Below are 24,404 nucleotides of genomic sequence, written 5' to 3' on the forward strand. Positions count from 1 at the left end.
CTCAATCTGACCAGTCACCACTACTGACAAGCAGAAAGAATTCAACCATGTTACTGGCAGAGGTTTAATTTCTTCCTTTTTAGCTGCATTATTGCAATTTGTCATAAGTAAACTAATCTATGTCTGTGGCATGCTGAGTAAGGCCTTGGCTCAGGAGATACACTTCTAGTCCTGATTCAGCCACCAACTGCAGACAGAATCCAAACACTTCATTTCATGTATCTGGGCCTCAATTTTTCTCATCTGAAAAGCAGATACAGGCATCAATCTCTTGAACAAGCTGAGTTTTGAGATCTACCAATGAATGGCAGAGTGCAAGAACTAAAAGTTATGATGTACTATTAAACAATTAAATACTTACTGCACCATAAATAGATATGATTAATATCTATTTATCTTCTACTAATTTTTCTTAGATTACAAGATTTACTTCCTCAGCATTTTCTTCCAAGGCCTTTCCCCTCCAGTCTTTCCTGGAATAGGTTATCCCCCAATCTTTCCTGAAACAGGTTAACCATTATTTTAACCTTTTGTGTAACAGTTGATTGCCTTTTGAGTACCTTAGGTTGCAAATGAAAGACCAAGTGCAAAGAACCTGGGGCAAATGTTCCCATGTCTCAATGCTCATAGATTTCATCTTGCAAAAATACATTTCATGCAAAACCTATCTTTTCAGAGGATGATTTGTCATAACTGAAAGACATACAGAAGCTCAGTGTCTTAAGGAAAGATAGAGAAACACAAGAAAAAAAAACAGCCCAAGCATAGCTCATTCTGGTAGGATCATGGGGTATGATTTGTGTTTGTGTGGGTTCATGCCAAAGCCAAAACAGGTGCCACATTAAGTAAAGCAATTCTGTCACAATGTGCATTAGCCACAGATGCCATCCCTTTAGTTTTGAACAAAGGCAGGAATACGAACAGGATGGAATAAACCAAAGAAGTTCAAAGGGAAGAAAAAATAAATCAGTATTTATAAAAGAAAGCAGATGCACTTTATGTGCAGCCAAAACCACAACTGATTTTATCAAATACTTGCAGCTCTATATTCAAGCCATATCCCCTTTGCTGTTTGATGTATATATTCATAATATGCTGAAGGCAAAGCTGAAAGCCAGATTCTGTCCTCAGTTCCCACCCTGAAAATGTGCTGTAAGAATTCAGTGTAAATTCAATGCAGATTTGGAATTAATAATCAAAAATATGTGATGAATATGTGAAGAGTAAAACCAAAATTTGAGCAGATTTCTACAAATTATTAGAACTCACAAATCTATGCTGAGTTCATTTGTTACACACTAATAACAAGAAGCATTGCTCCATGCAGCCTGTAAGGGATTAAACTCTGAGTTTGTGTAACCTGGCAGGTCTACTGGGGCTATGCAAAGTATTATTTCATAAGAAGATCTGCAAATGTTTTTAATTATTTTTTTTCCTGCTTATACTAGAGATATGCTGTTATGAAAACTTCCCACTTGCCATATAAAACAGCTTCTCTAAGACATCTGATGTGTACATTAAAAAGTCACACAGTAATACCGTGTGATAATGTAATGACAACACAAATGTCAGAAAGTATAAAATACTATATATAAACAGTGAGAGGAGCTGAAATACCCATGTATTCAAGAAATACCTCGGAATCAGAGTCAGACAGCTCACAAAAATTTTATAAACAACTCTGTACAGTAAACTATTACATTCTGCATTGTATAAAGTTACATTTAACTAATGCTTTATACTAATCTGTGTAAGGAAAAAGCTTTTATTTAACAAAAATAATTTGATTTGTAATTGCTCATCTGTCATCAACCTTACTCAATCTCAAAACAGAGCATTATATGAAGGAACAAAATTGTTAACATCAAGCAAAAAGTGTCCATTATGGATCATGTCACCAATGGGAACAGGTTGATTCATACAGGTGATCTTTCACCAAAGGTGGATGTGGATAGTGTTCTCTACATCAAGATAAAAATAAGTATGTAAGGAATACATACTTGTATTCTTACTTGTATTGCATTCAATACTTCTATGACTATTTCTCAAAATAAAATGTTTTTTTAAGTGGAAAGTTGAATGACCATAAGGGTTTAGTTCCAAGTGATATGTATGTGTGAAATTTAGGCAGCTTCTCTTGAAAGGCAAAATCTTGTTTTACTTAAAGGAAGATAAAAATAAAAGTATGTACTATTTTAAATTGACTGGCATTTTTCAGAATTGGTGTCAATCACTTTTATGAATTGATTACATACTGAGTTACTCAGAAGTAGACTCATTTCCCTTCTTCACAAAGAATGCAGTGACTATGAGCAAAATTAGATACTTATGGTGTACTTGTAGTATTGCCAGAATACAAACTTCCATCTGGGTTACAGAAGTCACAGGCAGTACAGAGAATATAATTTTGTGTTTTCAGTGAAAGAGGATCATTTTATCTGTGTGAAAGAATTTCATATCCTTTACTACTGAAAGGAAGTTTGACTTCAGGAACAAAAAATACAAATATGTAGAATACAAAACTGGTTTGAAGAGCAGAAATTTAACTTGCTGAATTATCTTGAGCAATAATATTTATTTGCTTTGTCAAAGGTGTTGTGGGGTCGGCTGGTTTTGGCACACTTCAGAGAGAATGTATACTATATACAGATGATCCCATGGAAGAGACAATTGCCTTCTGCATGCTGTAAGAAGCTGTGTTTCATGTAAAAGTTGTGGACAAAGCTGCTCTTATGTTGACATGCCATGTTATGTGCATTATGAAGCCATAAGGTTACCCAGAACATCTATTCCATTCCCCATGCAGAATTTCCAAGCCCTGCACATTTTCTGGCTCTTCATAAACCACCACAGTTAATGTCATGACAAGTTAAAATGCAGGGAAAATTGCTGCACATTGTGAAATAAAGAGAAATACAGACTGTGACAGACTGAGCAGGCAATGTGAAAGGAAATAAAGATAGACACTTACATATCCGTCATCACAAGGGCTCATAGAGTAATATCCCTTTATAGGCAAACAGACACACATTAAAATAAAGAAGATTAAAAAAATAAGTTAACAGAAATAAATCACAGAGAAATGCACAGTTCTAAAAAAACAACCAAGAAATTAGCTAAAAAGTATCAGACTATTAGCTTTGAAAAGAAAAGCATAAACATGTTCTCCCAATCCTCATACTTGCACGTCTTAGAACTGAAATTGCTGTGTCTCTCTTGTGATACATTTAGAAGTTCTCCTCTCAACACCTGGCAAACACACCTAGTCTGCACATTGTTCCACACTGTCAGTGTCAGAACAGCCACACACAAAGCACTGACAAATGTACAGGAATGTATGACCTGTACTGCTCACTCCACTGAGGCAGCCAAGAGTGATATCCTGAACACGACCTGGATCAGAAGACCTCAGCTTCTGAGAAAGCACCTGCCACTACTCTCCACTTGCTTTGACTGGAGTTTCTGACCAGCACATAACAAAGACTGAAAGAGACAATTTAAGGTGTTTCAGCAGTGTTATCAATTCTTCATGCCAAAAGGTTCCAGGGATAAACTAAGAAAGTCTCTGAAGGGAAATCTAGGATGCAGTAACTAAAACAAAGAATGGTGCTAATTCATGGTTTGAGTAGTTTAGTACAAAATATGCTATGTTCTCCTTAATTAGACTAAAATACTTAGAATAGCTTTGTATCTAAAAAGAACAGTCTTAATTAAAAATAAAAGTCCACAGTTCAACACAATGAAGTAAGACCAACATTAATTATTCTGTTTCCAATCTTTTTGTGCAAACCTGCCAGTACTTACTTTAGAGGACACATTTGTATAGATGAATAAGCACATAAACACCCTATTTAGCAGGCTGCTCTTTAACAGACATATACAGCCTTACACAGAAGACATAAGAAATTTGTGAGCAGAAAATAAAGTTCTTTTTATTCTTTAACCAATTTGAAAAACCTGACATTATTTTTTTTATTACCATGATACTTAAAATTCCCTGAGGTGAATGATTATTTTAACATTCATGGTGCTATACACACATACAGACAGTTCCTGGCAAAGACAATTTAAAATTAAATTTAAGACAAAAGATGACATTGATAGAGACCAATAAGTGGCAAAGGACACCAGAAGATAAACTGCATCATGATGAGAGACATTTCAACACATGCATGACCAGAGCCAGTGAAAATAGATGTAGGCATCAAGATAAAAGATGACATTAAAGTAAAGTTTTAACATTAAAGGAAATCAAAAAAGGTTGGACCAGACAACCTTTCAAAGTCCCTTCCTGGGCTATTCTATGATTTGCAGACAGGAAAAGTTTGTGGAAGCTCCTACTGAAGGCAACATCTTACCCTTAAAAAGTTCATGTAAACAAAAAACCTTGTTGCAACTTGTGAAAAGGGCATTACATACTGTATCAGCAGGAAAAAATGAACTTCTCCTTGTTTATAAGAAGAGGTAGGCTTGTTTCTTCTTTTCTATACATAAATGGGAACATATAAAAATAAACCCATGGACAGAGATGTGGAAAACTGATTACGTCATCCAAAGAAAAGTTCACTTAGGGTAGATGTTGTTTGCTGCAATGTGCACTTTATTTTTAAATGAAAGAGCAAGCATCTGCATAATAATGCCATAATAATCCATCCTGAATGGTTTAGAGAGTGATTAAAAAAACCCCAAACTAAAAACCTTCTGTTACCCTGATCCTAGGTTTCATGTGGTCTGCTGGTGCAGAAATTTCATAAGAAACAGAATACTTGCCACCAACTATTACAGCTTGATGCAAGTGCACAGTTGTAGTAAACACCATGTTTGAGGAAAAAAGCACAGAGTACAAGAAAAATAGGAGCCCATAGTAGTCATTACAGCTATCCCAAAACAAAAAAAAAAAAAAAAAATTAAAATTCTTCCTCGTTCACAGTTTTTAAGTGATAGATTAACTTTACAGAGGTAATTTTGTCCAGTGACAGAACTTAAAAAACCTACCCCACTACTTTTCCACAGCTTCAAGAGTGGTATCAAAAGAGACCCAGAACTTGCAAGGGACATTAATTCACCTAATTGTAGCTACAGGTAAATATAATCAGACTCCATATCAGCAAAAACATAATGGGTGTTTATTCTATTCCATGACACAGGTGCAATAAATGCAAACAACTTTACAGCTTTCAGGTCACATAAAGATTCTCCAGTGGTGAACACCCATCTCTACTATTGACAGAAACTGCACATCTGAAGCAGTTCCTGTTTTGCCTCTAATCCAAAGCTTAGAGAACCTTACTACCTTATCCCCAATCCAAAATGTTCCAGGAAAGTGTACACCTTACTTCAATCCAAAAAACCTGGGTTTCAGATTTGAGCCTGTGCTACTTTTGATGGAATGTACTGTGTTTGTAATAAAAAGCCAGAATCCTCTTGGCTTCATGATGTGTATTGAACATTGCAGGCATCAAAACCTACAATCCCTGCTTCTTATCCACCAGACAAATCAAGACTAGAAAAAGAAAATGATAAAAAAAAGAGTAAAACTCGACTTATCTCAAGAGCATTAAAAATATAAGGGACTGTGATAGTCCTGTAATAGATTACTGTACTTGAAACTGTACTTTTCAAATTTACCATAACCCACATCAGTTCCCTATCCAAAGGAACACTAGAAAGTGAGGAATTGATTAAATCTTCAAATAAATGTTTCCTCAGCTTGTTAGACCTGCTGCTCTGACCTTCTATTCTTAAATCCACACCTTTTGCTCTGACAGTTCTCTCAGGTTTCTTATCTCCCAATTCAGGACCACACATGTCAAATGACATGATGGAAGGTGGTGATAACATTCAGTTGCAGCTAAGAGAAAAATCTTATGGTAGAACAGGGCTTTAGAGAGGCTTTGGAAACGTCTCCCAACTGTAACACAGTAGTGCGGCCTCTCTCCCACTGCAGGCAGCAGATGCATCCTGTTAATGGATTGTAGATCAGGCTCACAAGCTGACCCAGGAGGTCACAGAGCTGGCAAGAGACATGGAGTTGTTCTGCAAAAGAATGAGATCCAATCCAGCTCACCAGAGAACACAAAGCTGACACTAGAAGCCCTCACTAAGATTTCAGGGTACGATTACAACGGGAAACTCTTTTGGCTGTCATTGCTTCAGGTCTTAAAGGCAGCTCAGTAAGACCTGCCTCTGGGATTTGTTTCCCTATACAAATTTCTTCCAGTTTGAAAAGACAGGCCTTCAGCCATGGTGGGGGGCAAGCCAGGAAGCTGATGTTTGCACATTAACAACTGATACAGGTCACCTTTATTGTAATTTCAAAGCTTGACACCTCACAGCTTTCTATTACACAATACAACTTTCTCCAACATTAAAAGTTAAGCACAATGTTCTCGGAACAAAACCAACTTTGCATACAAATAACGCTATCAAGGATATAATTGAAGGTATACTCCTTAATTTCCTTGGACAATACTTCATTTTGGCTACAGTACTCATATAATCTCCCTTCGCAGCGTAAAAAAAATTACCAGTGTAGCTGATTTAACAAAATATACTCTAAAGCACAAGTACAGATCTCAGAGAATTATGCAGTTTTAGCATTTTCTGCTCTCAGAACCTGATTCAAAACCTGGATTGTCCCCTGAGCTGCATTAGTGCAACTGGCTGTGAACTCAAGCAACTCCTCTTTCCAAACTACATAATGCATGTCCACTCATACCCTAAATAACAGTCATGGAAATTTAAGGCTGCATGACAGTACAGAAAAAAAATGTAATTTCCTTGCTAATTATTTCTTTTTTGCTCATTTATTTAGAAATATTGATCCAGCAGAACCATTTTATTTCAGGGTCTTGTCCTGACGTTATCACTGAGATAGGATCATCCTGAACAGTCAATGTGAAGTGGGGAAAAAAACACCACACAAACAACAAACCACCATATTTAATGCCTGATAAAACCCTTTAGACAATGACAGGTTTTTTTAAGCCCCTCACTAATCTTGCCTACAGAATGAGGTAAGATGATGGTAAGGATGAACAAAGTAGCTGCCCCCCTGCTAGCCTCTTTCCTCTGCAATTAAGCTGGCTGCCCCTTACAGCAGAAGGAGGTTTGTGAAATGGAGTAGCTGGGAAGATCACACTCTAGTGCCTCTAAGTAGTTATGGGCAAAAAGTGAAGGAACCGTCCAACACCAATCCAGCACAGATGCTGTGAACTTGTGCTACTACTTAGTCTGGGTCACGGTGCCTCCAGCTTTATTCCAAAACTTACGCAAAAACCTGAAACCACTTAAGGGCAGAACAATAACATCTGAGTGCATAACAATGAAGTACTTGAATCCTTGAAGAAAAAGAAATGGCATGACTGAGTGGCCTAGTGGCAAACAGAATTTTAGTTCATCTCATCTGGCTTCCTGCATCAACAAAGCCTGGGAGTGGTTAGAAATATTCTGGGATGAGAAAGGAGTCTCATTTTTCTTTTCATAAGACAATATCTATTTTTCCTTCTAATATTTATTTGTGTTTCTACATGTTTGCTATTCATGTATAAAACCAGAACTCTCGACATTGGAAATAAACAAGAAAATATGATCAATCAAGAGGGGACAAAAGGGTAAGATGAGGAAACCTGATTATGATGCAGTTAATGTCTATATGTAAAGACTGTGATTAGCCCTCCAAAACTTGGCTACTGCCTCAGAGAGCCGGTGTGGATCTGCTTACAGAAACAACATGAGAGTTCAACCACAGTAGGTGCTAGAACCTCAGTCTCAAGGAGTGACCTAAGCCAGTCTAGAAACCCTTAATCTAAACAGTATCAAATCTGTAACTGAACTAGTCCTTCACTAGAGAGCTCGGCTGTCACAGCAACGACCTCGAATAATGTGGATAAATGAGCCACAAAGTTATACAGAAGTAGTTCTGCTAGCAAAGCCTAGTATAAAAATAGATGCAACTGTGCCAGAAGAACACAGCTTCACTCAGGTTAACCTAGTTAAAAGAGACAAAAATTTACTTCCAGAACGGAAAAAAATCCACCACCAACATATCCTCTTTCTCTAACCTATCTCCATAGCTGTGTCAAAGTAGCTATAGTGCCATAAGTATGGTGGTAAAGGTGCTTTTGGAGCAGAAATACTTTTAGAAACACTTTTAGGGAGGCAGAAATCAGAACATGGCATAAGGATGACACTCTTCCCTCTGCCCTGTTCCCAAAAGGGTTCAAGAGACTGGAGGATCAATGTATGATAAGAAGAATAGAAATAATGAGCAAAACCCTGGGCAAATGGAGCACCTTGAAAGCACAGGAGAAAAAGAGAAGTCTTGATGCAAGCAGAGAGCAGGAAGAGAGAGAAGAGGGCATGTGGCTTTACAGAATGGATGATTTCAGTACAGGGAAAGAGACACACAACATCAGAAGGCAAAAATACAGAAGACTACTGGAGTACCTAAAGCATTGTCTCAAAGAGCCACTGGGAAGGAAAGAGGAAAGACCTCTGAAAGTTGTTGGTTAGTAGAAAGATGGGTGGGAGCAGGGACATTATGGGATGAATAAGCTGGGATTGACATAAACTATGGATATGATGTAAATCTGAGGAGAGGAGGGCAGCAGACAGCACCTGATATTGAGGTAGCAGACAAACAGATCCTGGTTCCTCCCTGAAACCCTTAAATAGCAGCTTTTGTAGGCTGCATAAGAGTGCACCTCCTAAACTCATGGCAGGTTAGAGAAAGGAGTTCTGACCATTATGAGAAAAGTGAGGGCACTTAAAATAGCTTGAAGAGCAATGAGGAATAATAGTTATCTCTGAAAATATTACCACATAGAAAAGGAAGCATTTGTTTTATCTCCTTATCTTTCTGTAGCAAATTTTAAAGAGGAGCAAAATGTACCCATAGCATCATTGTTATTAAAAACCTTGGCTAGAATAAGGAGCAGAAATTTTATTTTCTTATGCTTTTCCTTCAACACTTCACTAAGTTCCCTTGCTACAAAGTTAAGTACACAAGAATGCTTGACATGGCAAAAACAATAAGCACACTTCATGATTTTGGCTTGTCTTTGTAAAACAGTGTTACACAATATTTTCTTAGTAAAAGGTTTTGATGTAGTTTTATGATTAATGCTTATTTGAAAAACTTGAACAAGCTAGGTGTTAAAAGAAGCTGTACCACTGAACAGCTCTTACACTATCATTAAGTCATTTAAAATCTCACAGGAATAGTTTCACAGACACTAGAAATCCTAAGCTGGCACTGCTGCTAAAAAATAACCCCAAAACTCTCTCCCCACTTAGGCAGAAGAGATTGAGCATAATATAAAATGAGCAAGATGCACTGCAGTCATCTGAAAAGAAAACGGAGAATGGTCAAGTAGGCAAAAACCAACCCTAGGGATCCTGAGCTGCTTATCAATAAGATCAAAGTTTCTTAGATAGGATGTTAAAAGACCATCACTTAATCAGTAAGGTAGCTTAGATGTATCAGCTAACTGCTCATCTAAAACTGGCTCTTCCTCCTCTTTTCCACATTTATTCTCATGATCCTGTGTGATGCTTCTCCTTCAGCTGGCTAAGCCAATTCTCTGTAGAGTTATAGGAGCAACAGAAAGGAACAGAGCATCAGTTCAGAGCTGAGCAACATCACTCCCTTTTTTAGCTAAACTAAACTAGCTAAGATGTGCCATCAAATCACACTCAGAACATTAGTTTTAGTATTTGGTTTGGGTTTTTCAAAGCATTTTGTTAGCATTTTAACAGATATAAATCTTACTGTCCTCACAATAACAGAATTAACCATACTTACACAGCTGTAACTACATAACCAGGTCATTGACCAGCATCTGAGATCAACAAAACAATGTATTGCCATATTCTTACACAAGCTTGAACATATTATGTTTTGTCTTTCCCATTACAGAACATTTATTGTTCTATATGTAGCTTAAGTAGTATTGGCTTTTAAGACAGCTACTGTAAAAATCCCAAACATTTATACTTACAGTTCCAGGCCTTGTGAAGTCAATGTTGTGTGCTACACTTCGTTTCAGATGATTACTAAACAAGCAAGCACAAACACTTTGAAGATACTCTGGTGTAATCTAAAAATTAGGAAACAAAGTGAGAACAGGATTACATAAAACTTACACTTTCTACCAAGACAAGTGTTTCTATATTCAAGGCTGTTTGTTTGGGTTTTTTAAAGAGTAAGAAATCACACACCTGAGGCTCACTGACACAAGTACAAGGTATATACTGCAACTACCATTCTGTACAGAAATCTAAAAAACTGTAAATTCTCTTTATCTGGGAATTGTTATGCTATTCACAAAAGCAGTGCTAAACAATTTCAGAGTCTAGGAGAAAATCAGATTTTGTAACATCTCTATTTGCATAGGTTTTTGTAAATCAAAAAGTTTTAAATCAAATCAAATTAAAAGATGAAGCAGTTTTGAGCTTGAAACAATGCTGGTGTGCTGTTTACCTAAAGAGCCGAACTCACACAATTGTGTTGTACAGCAGAGAGAATAAATATGAATTAAACAGTACAGCACTTTGTTTTTCAATGCACAACATCTCAGTGGGTTTAGTTTTTTTGTTTTGGGAACTCTACACCACAACAGAAGAGCTTCATTTCAGGAGAGTTAGTACCTTCCCCAGAAGAGAGATGAGAGGACTGAGATTATAGAAATGCAACTGGGGACAGTTCTTATATTCCCAGACCTTCAGCACGACAATAAACCCCTTCAAATTCAGAACGCTGTAACTTCAATATCACTTTATTCAGTACCCAACTCCAGTTTGGACTCAGAAATCACAGAATCCAGGATCCATAACGGAAGAGCACCCTCAGCTGGACACACTTGGGAAGCATCAAATGAGTGCCCTGCACAAAGCTCACAAAGGGAACTGAACAACATCTGCAACAGGAGAGAACCAGCGCCCCGTTCCCAACCACAGAGGGTAATTGGATATCGCCTGGAGAGCACAGAGTGTGAAATGGGAGGCAGCAAATGAATGACTGATTTTATTGTTGAGCAGATACCTTCCCTAATCTGCTGTAAAGCATAATCCACCCTCACAGGCAAATTCTTCCCTGCAGTAATAGCAAGCAATGATCCCAGATGCAGAGTAACAAACCATAAGGTGTTCACGCTGATGACAGGAGGAAGGTACATATTGACTTTTCAGCAGGCAGCACAGGAAATGCCAGGTCATTCTCCCTGATAACAATTCACAGTTCCTTTAAAAGCTCCTAGAGACCACTAACATCTGCCATAAGAACAGCCTTCAGGTTACACATAAATTATGCTCCCAGAGGACACAGCACAACACATGAATAAGACAATCAACTTCATATAAAAAATACTCCTAAGAAAGTTGTACATTCTCCAGTCACACACATGTGGCCTATTTCACATAATGAATAACTCACTCCTATCTCCATGTTCCCTTTATCAATTAAATTAACAAGTCCAATTTAGCAGAACAGAGAGAAAAGCTTTTCCTCATCAAAATTTTGGATAAGAACACCATTTCCACTACCATGGAATTTAAAACAGACCTGACTGAAGTTCTAAATACACAACAATTGTTGATGGGATGGACTGCAGTCAGTAATCACTGCAATGCCCTCTAATCACTGCTGATGCCAAAGCTCAAAAGGGGACTTTCACAAGAGATCTGAGATGTCTTGTGAGATGATAATCTTTTCAAGATTTCTGAGCCAGCACAATTCAACCCGATTTTGCACTTCTTTTATCCTTCTTCACCAGGGCAAGGGGAGAACTGCTTATCCAAAGTGCTGTGTTTCATTAGTAAAGAGCCACAGCTCTAACAGAAATGCTCATAACTACAAAGCTTAATTCACCCTTTGGTCTCCATTTTCTGAGGGGTGTGGAAGCAAGTGCACATCTGGGTTCATCTCTTACCATCTTGCCGGTGACTGTGGCCGCCAAAGAATCCACCAGCTCTGCAGTGACTCCAAGGAGATTATAGTAGTCCATCTGCAATTTGTGAAATAGTTTCAGGTTGGTCACATACCTGTGCTCACGCTTCGCTAACTGTTGATGAAGATGTTGTATCATTTCTGTCAAGAGAATAATAAAAAAAGAAATAGCATCACCTATTCAAAAAAGGACAAAAGAACCCACAAGCATTTTTACTGCTCTGAAGGGTCAACCTCAATTTCTGAGGTGTGGAATTTGCCTACAGGAATAACAACAAGATTCCACTTCATTGCAACACCTACGAGTATTTATTAAGCCTTAATAGTCCAAAGAACCAAGTGCTTCACAGTTACAGTAGCAACACAACTACAAGGCAGTAACCACCATTAAATAAACTTGTGAAGAGGATAATCCATTATTTAATGGCTGATGGTAAACTATATCGCTTACTTTTAATACCCTCAGTTTCTGAAAATAACTCAAATTTGTCTTTCATTTCCATCTGAATAATAAAAAAAGTTACATTTCTGATACATTCTGTTCCTTCAGGTTCAATTACTTTAGAGACAAAAGCAAACTGAGTACCAGAATCTGTGTACTCCACCCCAGTCTCAGACCCAGCCAAGCCAACATTCTGCACGGAACTGGGCAGGGAACCCGGAGCTGTGGTCCACAGTGCACATCTCTGTGACCAGACAAAACCATGAAGGAGGCACAATAATCCTATTGTTACGGCTGATGTTGTGTATTTTGCTAGAACATTACGTTTTAAATTAGTTTGCTGAGAAGGCAGTGCTGTTTTAGTGTTGTGACAATGGCATCGGGCCCGTCTGCAAACAGATGCAATATTTACCGTAGGATGTTCTCTTAAACAGTGGGAAGGAATCAGCTTCCTATGAGTTTCAGACAAAAGTAGGATTCTCTCCCACAGATTTAAATTTTTTCTGGGTTAAAGTAAAGCATTTTAACAACCCAATCTGACACAGTTTATCTCCCTGATATTTAAAGCAGTAGGTGGCAGAACAGCCTATTTTTGCTTTCAGAAAACATAACAAAGTTATCTCTTTAATGGGATTTTCTAGAGAAAATGTGCAGAGAAAAGACTTCAGGTATAAACCAGCTATAAAATGACAGTCTTAATATAAAACATGGAGTACAAGAAGGTAGATTTTCATACTTCTACAAGTTAAGAGGATAAAAAAACCTAACAAGACAATTATTTTACTCTCAAAGCCTCTTCCCCTCGAAGGATGGCTGCTTTCTGAGAACCACTCATGAACCACAGCATTCTGCCCCTGCAGGGTTTGTGACTGACACCTCATACCAGGCTGCAAATCAAGCCACCCTAATGATACTTCTCACACTTCCTAGGAGGGAGCTAAACCTGACGTGAAATAACAGCAGAAGCTGTGACAAGCCACAGGTCCTGTTCAAATCCAGCAAAACGCACTTAAAGAAACCCCAGACCAATAAACAAAACACCACTAGAACAGTAACATTAAGCAACCCTGCTGAAACTGCTAAGTTTTTTACAATTCCGTAAGCTGTTAAAATTATTTCAACTCCAATCAATATTAACTTAAAAATCAGAACAGTTAAGATAACTTCCAAAGACAACCAAATTATTCAGCCTTGATGATAATAATTCAACTCTGATTTTGTTTTTATTTCACAGCCATTGCTGTTAAACTGCTACCACTGCTTTAATATGATACAGATTCATAACAAGAACATTTTTCTAAACAAACTAAGATTCTGAGAGCAATCATTGCAGAAAATGAGCTACTCCAGCACTTTATTCTGTTGCCTAGATGAGGAAATGGGAACATATTTTTATTTAACTGTGACACAACACATTCAATTCAAAATTTTCCAATGGATGTATCTAGAGCGTGACTTTCACTCAGGGGAAAGTTGGAAGCACCAAATCACAAAGCATAAACCCTCTCAGAGTTTACTTACTTTCATAGCCCAGTGGGTAAAATTTCCAGTGATGAAAATACGTTTTCCAACTGCAGTCAGCAGGAAAAAACTACATAACCAAAACTCAATTCCGCTCATGAACATTAGTCTTGGAAATTCAGAACCCGGGTCCAATTTTACCCCTTGGCTGTTAAATGTAGGGATTATCAAAAATAAACTGAGAAAAGGGTGTCTGAGAGGAATCTCAAAGTCTTGGCATATCTTACTTTTTTTATATCACTATCTTCTCACACATAAGTAATTTACTGAAAAGGGGAAGGTTTTTCATGACAGCTTCTCTTGCTGAAAGAGCAGGAAGCTCTCATCACTGGCAAGCAGCTGTTCCAAGTTCAGACAGCTGTTGGAAGAGCTGGTCCTGTGCTGCCCCATTCCCTCCCTGCATTCCTGCCATATCCTCAAAACAACATTCATTTAGACAAAGCAGGGAATTACCAGCCCAGGTAAAAATTAGTATTAAATTCCTTGTTTAAAACAGTAAATCATCAACATCCCAGTCCAGATCTGGTAAAAGGAAATGGTACCCATCAGAGGCATTTCAGCTGACATTTATGTCACCTTGCAATAGTCATGAAACTGCATCATTACAGGAATCAGAGTAACACCCTGGCTTCTCTCTTTCCCAGACACAACTCCCAGCACTGACAAATGCTTTGCACATATGATAAGCTTACTGAGGAGGGAAAAAACCCCCTCTGGACCAAATAGCTACAGAAACATTATTCATACGAGGAGGAAAAGAGGGAAAAATACAGCACAGAGGACTAACCTCCTGGTGTAGGATACACTAAAGCTTGTGACTCTGCCAAACGAAGATGCTGGCACTAGGCATCATCTGAACTACTGCATGTTTCTACCAGAACTCTTGCCTGCTCTCTCATGTGTATAATTGTCAAATCTTCTAACTCCAGTTCCTACAAGCAGCCAAAGAGTTACACAAATGCACTTAACTCCATGGCAACCTTTTCCCTCTGAGTGAGATACTGGTTTTCCTTTACAACTTACCTAACCTGAAACACTTCCTGAACTTGTTACCTCCTCTCTTTCTGTCTAATCTCAGCCCTCCTTGACATACTTGCTCAGAAGCACTGACTCCAGGCAGTTGAGTTCCTGCACACAGTGAAGCAGAGCTCTGAGCAGAGGAGCTGCAGGTCTCAGGGGCTGCAGTTGGACACGAAATCTTACTCTTAGGACAAGCAGGAGTCTCCTTCTTCCTTAAAAATTACTATCCATATTCTAAATTGACATTTTTCCACATAAATAGTCATTTAGACTTTAGCAAATCTTCACAGACAGGTAGGTCACACTCCACCTTCTCTAGTGTAGAAGCCTGACACACTTCCTCCACCCTCCCCCTCTCCAAAACAGTGGAAGGGTGGCTATGAACTCATCCACAGATTTGTAATGAGGCAGTGAAGGGAACAGCAGCTGAACACATTTCCAAATACTTCATTCCCTCAGTTCCTGTTAGCAGAGAGGACACAAAGAAAGTCTGAAGCTCTCTGTGCAAGATGCCAACCATTCTGTAACTTTTTCCTTTCTAGCCAAACTGAAAACATATGGGAGAACAGTAAGTTAAGCCCAACTGCCACACTAATAGCTTTGGAAGTCATACAGGAACTGAAAACTTTTAGCAAATGGGTAAAAAGCCAGACTGTAGCAGGTAAATCAGGCAAGGTAAAAACACTGAAAACTCCAGGACACCCTCAAAAGCATTTACACCACCCCACCTAAACCTGAAGTACTTCAGCATGTCAGACTGATGATTGTCAACTATTTACAAAAGACTGTTTTCAGGACTCTGCCATACTGCTCTTCATTCATGTGTGTTGCCTATAAATTTTCTTTGCATTTCCTCTTCACTGATAAAGTAAATATTCTCCAGCAGTGAGTAACTGCTGTGGATCCCATGTGATGAGAGCAGGATACTGCAAAAATAACCTCTTGGATCCAAAATCTTCATATGAGACAGTCCTCAAGTAACCTTTATGAAAAATCCAAACCGACTCAACCTCCAAGGCACATAACACATCTGCAAATAAAGGCTGACCTGCATGAATTGAATTCCATGACAGTTCCTGTACAAAGCACAGAACTCATGCAAATTAAAAATAATTAGGCCCCAAATAAGTCAGGTCCAATTGTGTAGTTATTTCTTTTTAATAAGAGCATGGGGTTATTGCCTTCAGGAAAGTCCTCCACAAGGAAGAAGTGTAACTTCTGGAAAATAAAAATCCAAAAGACCTTTCTATTATTCAGTGAAAGTCTAATGCAATAACGCAAAGCACAAAATAACAAAGAAAATACATGGAACTCACACTGGGAGAAAACCTAACTTTCTGCTTAATTCAATCTACAAAAGGTAAATCCTCAGGGTAAACCTACAGATTAAAATAACTCAAGAGGAAAAGTAATTTTAAGAATTCAACTGGTCTCATGTAGATCCCTAACTAGAAAGTGTATGCAGAAAGTCAAGTGAAAAAATGAATGCAAGGTTGGAAACCTAAGTTCCATTTATTGAACTGATTTTTAAAAGGCACATATTTCAAGTGTTATCAGCATCTAACAGGATTCTGCACTGAAATTATTATTTCTAAAGGGCCTCAAGTCACACATACACACATTAAAGTGTGTATAAGCTGCTTACCTCAAAATGCAACATATCAGCCAGTCACACTTAAATGAACACATTCTTATTCAGGAGATACTAATATGCACTATCTTAGGAGGTACTATTTAAACAAAATGAGTAAATAGGAACAAAAATCAACTTTGTCTAAGATCATCAGAACAACTGAATGAGACATAAAACCTGGAAACAAGGGAAAGGAATCTGAGGCAACTTACTTTCATGAGATTTAGAAAAGGAGAGCTGGTATGCACTTTGTATGGAGTTCTCCACTTGTTTTTACCATGTTTCAGGACAAAATAGATGTTTAATACAAATCCCACTACTAAGCCCTTTGCCATTTCTAGTCCATACTTATTGATACTTACTGACTGCTTGAACCTTAAGGAGCTCAAAAAGCTATCAACAGCTATCACCAGAGCTGGGGTCTGGATTTCCAAGGACTTTCTGCCATGCATCACTGGTTTCCCCATCCCTGCAGGTGAACATCCCACTACTTTCACAGACCCTGACAATTTTACAGAACATCCTTACCACAGCCCAGTATTTACCTTTGTTGCACTGTCCACTCTCCTTCTGTTGCAGGAGTAATAGCAGTTAAGAAAAACGTGCATCTTTTCAGTTTTCCAGAGACTGAGAATGAGAAACTCAGCCCAGCCAGATATTCCTACTGTCCCAGCCAACAGTCAGTGCCTGATGCTCCTCAGAATACATAAATCAACAGTAAATACATAAAAATCTCATAAGTGCAAAACTCACAACGTTGCTTAGGGACTTGAGGTATTTTGCTGATTTATGAGTGAAAATAATTTCTAGAACCCCTAAAAGCCCTGGAAAACTCTCAGCTAGCCCCTGAAATAGCTAAATTTAAAAGACTAACAGCTCTAGAAATGCTAAGAAAGAAGTCAGGGCTGGTTGGTGCCTTTGGGTATCCTGTATTTATACACGGAAACAAAGAATGATCACGTGATAAATATGTAGGTTCATATGGATCTGTACATGGTTTTGATATGATCTTTTCAAAAGTTTATTTTTGAATGTGGAATATAAGCAATGTTTCCTATCACACAGACACTGAACTGCAACATTACTGCAATTCTGCAATAAATCTTTACAGTATTTCTAATTATCTGCAAAGTGTTTTCTTAGAAGGATACAAATATAGTGAGAAGCCGAGGAGTCTGTCTGGCTTTGAGAGTCAGAGACAGGAACTTTTCCAATCTTGTCCTTAAATCCAATGTCCAAGAATCCTTGAAAAGAAAAACAAATAATGACAGTAGTTCACCAAATATGTAAACTCTGCAGAAAGTACTGCCTGGATCACAGCAACTTCCCACTAGTAAACAAGGCAGCCAGCACTGGATTGAAAGATTTTCCCTTCACTGCTACTGAAGTGAATGTATTTGCTCACTCCCCATAGAAGCATACAGAAGTCAGAGGGGAGCTCAGTATTATTCCTAGACAAAAGTTCTAGAAACACAATGTAGCTTTATTTAAAGTATAAAACTATCATACAGTGTTGGTGCCTTGTATGCACATGCAACAATTACCCCAGAAATAAAAGCACCTTAAAAACACAAGCAACTTGAGAAAAGGATAAAAAATTATTTTCAGATGTATTAAATAGAGTACAAAATTTGTAATCTGGCACTGCTCAGTTTTCATGCTTTGCTCCTAACAAGATCTGGGAATTCTAAGTCTTGTCAATAACTATTGCAAGCATCATGACATAACACTGGTGGGTAAAATGTTTCTAAAATAAGAATTTGGAGAAAAACAGCTCATGCAGGAAAATAAGACCAGCAGAACAGACCAACAGCATTAACTGGAATGCTGTCCTCTGCCTGATGTAGTGTCTCATACGCACAAGAAAATAACAGTTAAGGACAAAAGTCAAACTACACCTAGGAATCCACCAAATAGTCATGTTTTCTATTTCAAGCCTTCAGGGGAGCTGGTTTCTGCTTGAGGAAAAGCCAGCCAACAAAAAAAATGCTCTGTCTTCCAACAAGTAGCAGGAGCTCTCTAAATTTACTGCTGTATACATATATGTTGCAAGCTGTTCTCACAGCTCAGATCTGCCCTTATTTCACCATGCTGGAGAGTGTACAGAATTTACTTGTTGCATTTACCAACTCAGTACCCTGACAGTGGTGTAGCACAGCACGCTGTATATTACCAGAGGAACCTTGTCTCCTACAGAGAGGGGTGCACATGATTTTTCAAGATGTATTACACAAACTGACAGGAACTCCAGCTATATAAAGCATCAGATGCCTGAGAAAAATGTATGCTATAAGAACTCTGCTTAGTAAACTAGTGACTCACTGCTGCTCAAACATAAAACAATCTGTGTTTCAACATTAACATGGAATGAGTTGAACAATTCCCACAAGAAAATATGAGTGAGTGTGGACTAAGAGCTTGGACACTGGGTTACTCAGAATAAACCTGAGGACCTTGTCTTAGATAAGGCATTAAAAAAACCACTGCCAAGTATAATTAAAAACGAATGGTCATATTCCATCTCTGAGGTCAACCAGTCTATCTCATTATTTATAGCTAGTCCCGAAGGAAAATGGAAGTTTATGCCTTTTTTTGGTGTTAAACTGGAGTTCGTCATCAGCTGGCACATCCAAAGTCAGCCCTAGAGCAAGTATCACTTAAGCTTTGATTTGGTACCAAAAGCAGCATGGCAGCAGTGCAGGCTGAAGATATCTCCTTGCACCAGAGTGGCTGCCCACAGCTGCTCACCAGGCCAGCACAACTGTCCACATGGTCAGGGAAGCATTCAGAGCAAATAACTCGAAAAAAAAAAAAAAAATCTATCCATGCTTTACAAACAAATTTGTGTAGGGATGTGTACATGGGAGTTGTTTACACACACATTCACAGGCAAGAAAGCAATTTCCTGACCCAGTCCAAGTGCAGCCACACAACCAGACGCTTCCAGCACAACAGAGAAGTTGAGGTGCAGTTTTGCACTGCAAGAACAAGCCACCAGCAGGTGAAATGGTGGCTGTACCCTCCCCACAGGTATTGCCAGTAATTCTCTGAAACATCAAACCACAGCTCTGAAATCACCTCCTAACCATCCACCTGCATGGTGTGCAGAGAGTGCTCAGTGTAAGTAATCATAAAATCATCTCTGTAACACTGACACTTACCTGGAAAAGTTCTTTAAATGAAGGATGTACCATGGGATTTGGAACAAAAGGCAAAGCATAGAAGGGAAGAAACTCTGTAGTCTGGCTCAGTGCAGCTCCTTTTGTTTCCAGGTATGCCTTGAAATAAGAAAACCTTTCCTCAAGTTCTGTTTTGTCCTAGGAAATAAAGCAGCAAATTTAATTTAGAAAATTACCATTCTGAATGCACTGTAATCTGGCAAATAAAAGAACAGACCCAAGTATATCAATACCAAGTTTGAAATTCCAGAATACCTGTTACCTAAAAACCAGTTTTCATTTAACTAGTGAACATACTGTATGTTTTTACTAGTCATTAAGGAAAACATAAACCAATGCTGTTTTTTCTGTCATCCACGTCCAAAGAAAGAAGAGACAGACAATTGCTTTATGCATGCAAATTTTTCCTCTTCACTTCAGGCTAGATTGTTAAAGAAAAGTGCCATTGCTACATTCAGGGCAGAGAGAAAACACCTACTTCAGACATGCTTCATTTAAGTAGTAAATGCAGAAACAAAAGAATCCACTTGCACAGCAGTGGGAAGTGGAGATGGCACACAGAACAGAACAAAAGCTCCCTAGAGGCTGGAAAATAGACTGCAGACATGCAAACACTCCTGTAGCAGCTGACAGGTGAAGATCAGGAGCTATTAAGCCCTGGCTGATCTGGCTGACTCCAGGCTACTTGAACATCTCTTCATCACAGAAGTCCCATGTAATAGAGATTTTATTTTATAAGATCTTGGGATTTATATTTCTCAGCATGATGTATTGAGCTGGTCAAAACTCAGCTTTCCCATTTAATGAGAAATTATTATATTTCAACTCACAAGCTTCAGTCCAAACTCACAGCAAAATAAGTGTTTTAAGAATCTGCTTTGATCTACAATTACAAATGTGAAAGTATTGCCATTTTGGTATTTTCTGAATTGAAATACTTCAGGAACTTCAGGATAAGGACAGCTCCAACTTCCATCTCTGTACTTCACAATACAAAGGATCTGGCTGAATGAAAATGCAGACTGTGGCCAAAACTGGACACATATTCCTGGAATGATTCTTAGAAAATACCCCATTCCCATCCACACTAAAGACAAATAAGTAAAGTAAAACAAACTAAACTTACAGGGTTTCCCATTTCTTGTTTCAAGAGGAAGGTGGCAAAGTAGATGTGGAGATAGAACTCCAGGTTCTGAGCAACTGGATCACTGTCATGGACTGAAGACAAAATATGCTCCTCCCAAAGCTGGAAGAAAACTTTCTGATCACCATCTTCAAATGCTCTAAGCATTCCTTCCTGTGAAAGGGAAAAGCATCAAGTGAAAACCCAAACAGAGAAGAGCCAGATTTTCTGAGCAGTAGATTAGTGAATGAAGAATTCCAGTGCCATCTGAACACTTCCAACTAAAAGTTTTATTCAAAAATCTCTCACCATTCAATGACCACCCAAATGTTCTTTATTCACGTATCTTTAATATCTTTGAGAGCCTGAATCAGCCATCAATACAAGAAGCAAGTCCCAAATTTTCAAGTATATCAGTAAAAACTTAAAGTAGTGTAAATCAAAACTAGTGTCTTGAGCTCAAAATTACTGCAGTTCTGAAAAAAACCAACCAAAACCAAAAACCCAACCCCAGACTTGAAGATTCCTGTTCTGGAAGAAGACTGCCAAAAGACTTCCCCAAATAATCAAGAATCTGTGCACACAGTTCACTGTTGTAATAACTCACAGGGTGGTCAGTGACCTGTGTTTTCATTACTACTAAAAGTAAATGTGAACAATACATTACCTGAATGGGCAATGAATCTTCTGAGGAAACATCTGCTGCTTTAGGTAGTGGCTTCCCTTTTGTTTTACATTCCTTCTTAAGTACTTTCACTGTTTCTTGAAACCCAGCAAAATCCAAATACTACAAGATAAAAACATAGAGGAATTACATTTTTTAGATGATTAATGCTTCAATAAATGATAAATCCTTTTTTTTTTAGGTGATTAATGCTTCAATGAATGACCCATGAAATGCCAAGGTTTCTCTGCAGGATGGTCCATGAACGCCAAAGACTGCAAAGTGACAAACCAAGAATTGATACCTCGTGGTAGGAAAATACAGTTTCTCAATTTCCTCCTGCAGCCTAAAGACAACTGACTACACCCACCCTGAAAGAATGATACCTCTTGGTTTAGCCAGTAATTTCATTCAACCAAAGAAGAAAATTTACTGCTGCTATTTAACGGACATTGAGCCTTTTGAACCGACAGATCATGATAGGAGTCAACATGATTTCAGATTGTAGCAACACTTAGCCAGATAAATAACCCCAGAATTTAGATCTCAGTTACAATGTCTGGGTCTGAATGCAAACACTGAGAAATCCTGCCTTGCAAGAATCATTTCAACCAAAAAAAGAAAAAAAAAAAGAAAAAAAAAAAAAAAAAAAAAGAGGAAAGAAATAAACTGAGAAAACCAACCTCTTTCACTAGTCCAAGTAACTCAGCTTCGTATGCTAAAACATCACCCATTGCTAAGGGCTGCTGCTACCTCTCATCGCTGATAAAGCTGGAAAATGGCAAAGAAAGGGGTGTTAGTGCACAGCACAGGGCTCACACAGCACAGCCCATCAGCCACGGCACCTCCATGGGGCACGAGGAGACACAGACAGACACACAGAGGTATGAACAGGCGCCCACGGTCCACCTGCCCCACATCCCCCTGCCCCACATCCTCCCTGTCTCAGTCCCGCCTCTCCCACACTCCCACCCGCTCCAATCCCCCCGTCCCTCAATTCCCCGTGCCTCAATCCCCCCTCTCCCCCACTTCCCCTGTCCCCGTGCCCCCATCCCAATCCCCCCTATTCCCCACTCCCACCCACCCCAGTGCCCCCTTGCTCCCTAGTCTCCCGGTCTCCCGTTCCCACCTGTCCCAATCTCCCCTGTCCCCCATTCCCCCTTGTCCCCCATTCCCCCTTGACCCCCATCCCCACCTGTCCCAATCTCCCCTGTCCCCCATTCCCTCTTGTCCCCCATTCCTCCTTGACCCCCATCCCCACCTGTCCCAATCTCCCCTGTCCCCCATCCCCTCTCTGTCCCCCATGCTCACCTGTCCCGGTCTCCCCTCAGCCGCCGCCGGTGTCGCCCCGGCAACCGCGGCCCCGCCCCCGCGCAGCGCCCCGTGCACGTGACCGCTCTCAGCCAATGGCCACCCGAGGCCGGCGGTCCCGTGGCGGGGGGGGGCGTGCCCGCGGCAGAGGGGCGGACAGCGCCGCCTGTCGTGCGGCGGGCGCAGGCGCAGCGCGGGTCCCGCGGCCTGAGGGGCTCCGGCGGGGCCTGAGGCCGGTGCCGGGTTTTAAATGACGAGCGGCCTTAACCGGGGCTCTTGTGCCCCTGGGCAGGGAAAAGCTTTCTCGCTTGGAAGTCTCGTTTGAAAGAGATGTCGGGCGAGGAGGGCGGAGCTTTGCAGGGCGGGAGGAGGCCGAGCCCCGGCCTTGGCGCGGTGGATGGGCCGGGCCGGGACCGCACGTGTCCCACAGGTCCTTAATGATGGAAGCCCCACCAAAGCAAAGGGCAGGATTGGCCAAGGCCCTTATCGACTCTCAGTCCCTTTTTCAATTAACAGTGGTAATGAACTTACTCCGATTAACATCAGGTTTCCAGCAAACGGCAGCTTCATGCTGTAAAACATTGTATGATCAGTTAGGTCCTACCCGGGGTCTGGGTCCCATTTCCTACAGTCTTGTTTTACACCAAAAAGACCCATTCTTCTGCATCCCCCACAACCAGACACACTGCAGCACCCTGTTTGTTCCTTTAAAAGTCTCCTAAAGTGGAATTCCTAAGCTGGAATTTATAGGAATCCAAATTTCTAGTGGAATTTCACTTTCCCTTGTGTTCCCTCTCACCTGCTTTGTTTTGGTGATGATCAGGCACTGCTCGTGGCCAAAGAAAGGGATTTAGGGTCTCATTTTTCAGGCTGATGTGCATCCAGCTGGCTTTCTCCTCTGACAAGCCAGGCAGAGCTGACATTGTGCCCTGGGCAGGATGGTGGGAAGACTGTGTGAGATCTGGGCTCTGCTTGATCATATTTTTTGGTTCTTTTTCTCCTCACATTCTTGCAGAATTTCTACTCCAGTGAGCAGGCAAGGCTGCTATGCCTTGTGTCATGCTCCTGGGCTTCTTGGGGAGGGACACTTTTCCAGGGAGGTTCTGCCCAAGGAAGGGAACATCCACTGCTGGCCACACCTGAGCTAAGACCAGGAAGATGCGAGGCTTGTGCCTCAAACCTGAAAAGCAGGACTCCACTGTCCTCTGTATCCCAAGAAGGACATTCATCATCACCTGGGGCATCACCCCAGCACCACAGTTTGGATTTTCCTTGGGGCAGGTATCATTCCCATCCCTGCCCGGGGTTGAGCATTCCTGAGGCTGGGCCACTGGCTCTGCCAGCTGCAGATCCCAGACTGGATCATAACCTGTTGCTTCTTTTGAAAAGAGAAGCCTGTTCTCTGTGCCCAAGTGGAAGATTTTGCATGAATTTTTTTCTTGCAGTAGCCTTTCCACATGGTTGTATTAAAAGCAAGCAGGGAAGAGAGGAACATTTTTCAAAGCTTAGACATCATGTTATTTTCTATGTCATACTTCAGCTCTTAATTGCCAAAAATATTTTG

The 24,404-nt window shown here is 39.9% G+C and overlaps 1 protein-coding gene across 1 annotated transcript in view; it reads right to left on the reverse strand.

Annotated features, from left to right (window-relative positions):
- ARMC9 (armadillo repeat containing 9) overlaps nucleotides 1-22,902 on the reverse strand; it is a 61,779-nt gene extending 38,877 nt beyond the window's left edge. The window contains 10 exon segments of the mRNA XM_083868571.1: nucleotides 2,972-3,007; nucleotides 10,002-10,100; nucleotides 11,931-12,088; nucleotides 17,109-17,133; nucleotides 17,715-17,807; nucleotides 19,725-19,880; nucleotides 20,869-21,039; nucleotides 21,533-21,652; nucleotides 22,213-22,300; nucleotides 22,841-22,902. Of these exon segments, the coding sequence (XP_083724697.1) occupies nucleotides 2,972-3,007; nucleotides 10,002-10,100; nucleotides 11,931-12,088; nucleotides 17,109-17,133; nucleotides 17,715-17,807; nucleotides 19,725-19,880; nucleotides 20,869-21,039; nucleotides 21,533-21,652; nucleotides 22,213-22,263 (909 nt within the window). The 5' untranslated portion in view covers nucleotides 22,264-22,300; nucleotides 22,841-22,902.
- Nucleotides 22,903-24,404: the final 1,502 nt, after the last annotated feature.

This window comes from Zosterops lateralis, assembly GCF_965231275.1.
Source record: "Zosterops lateralis genome assembly, chromosome: 10".
NCBI lineage: Eukaryota > Metazoa > Chordata > Aves > Passeriformes > Zosteropidae > Zosterops > Zosterops lateralis.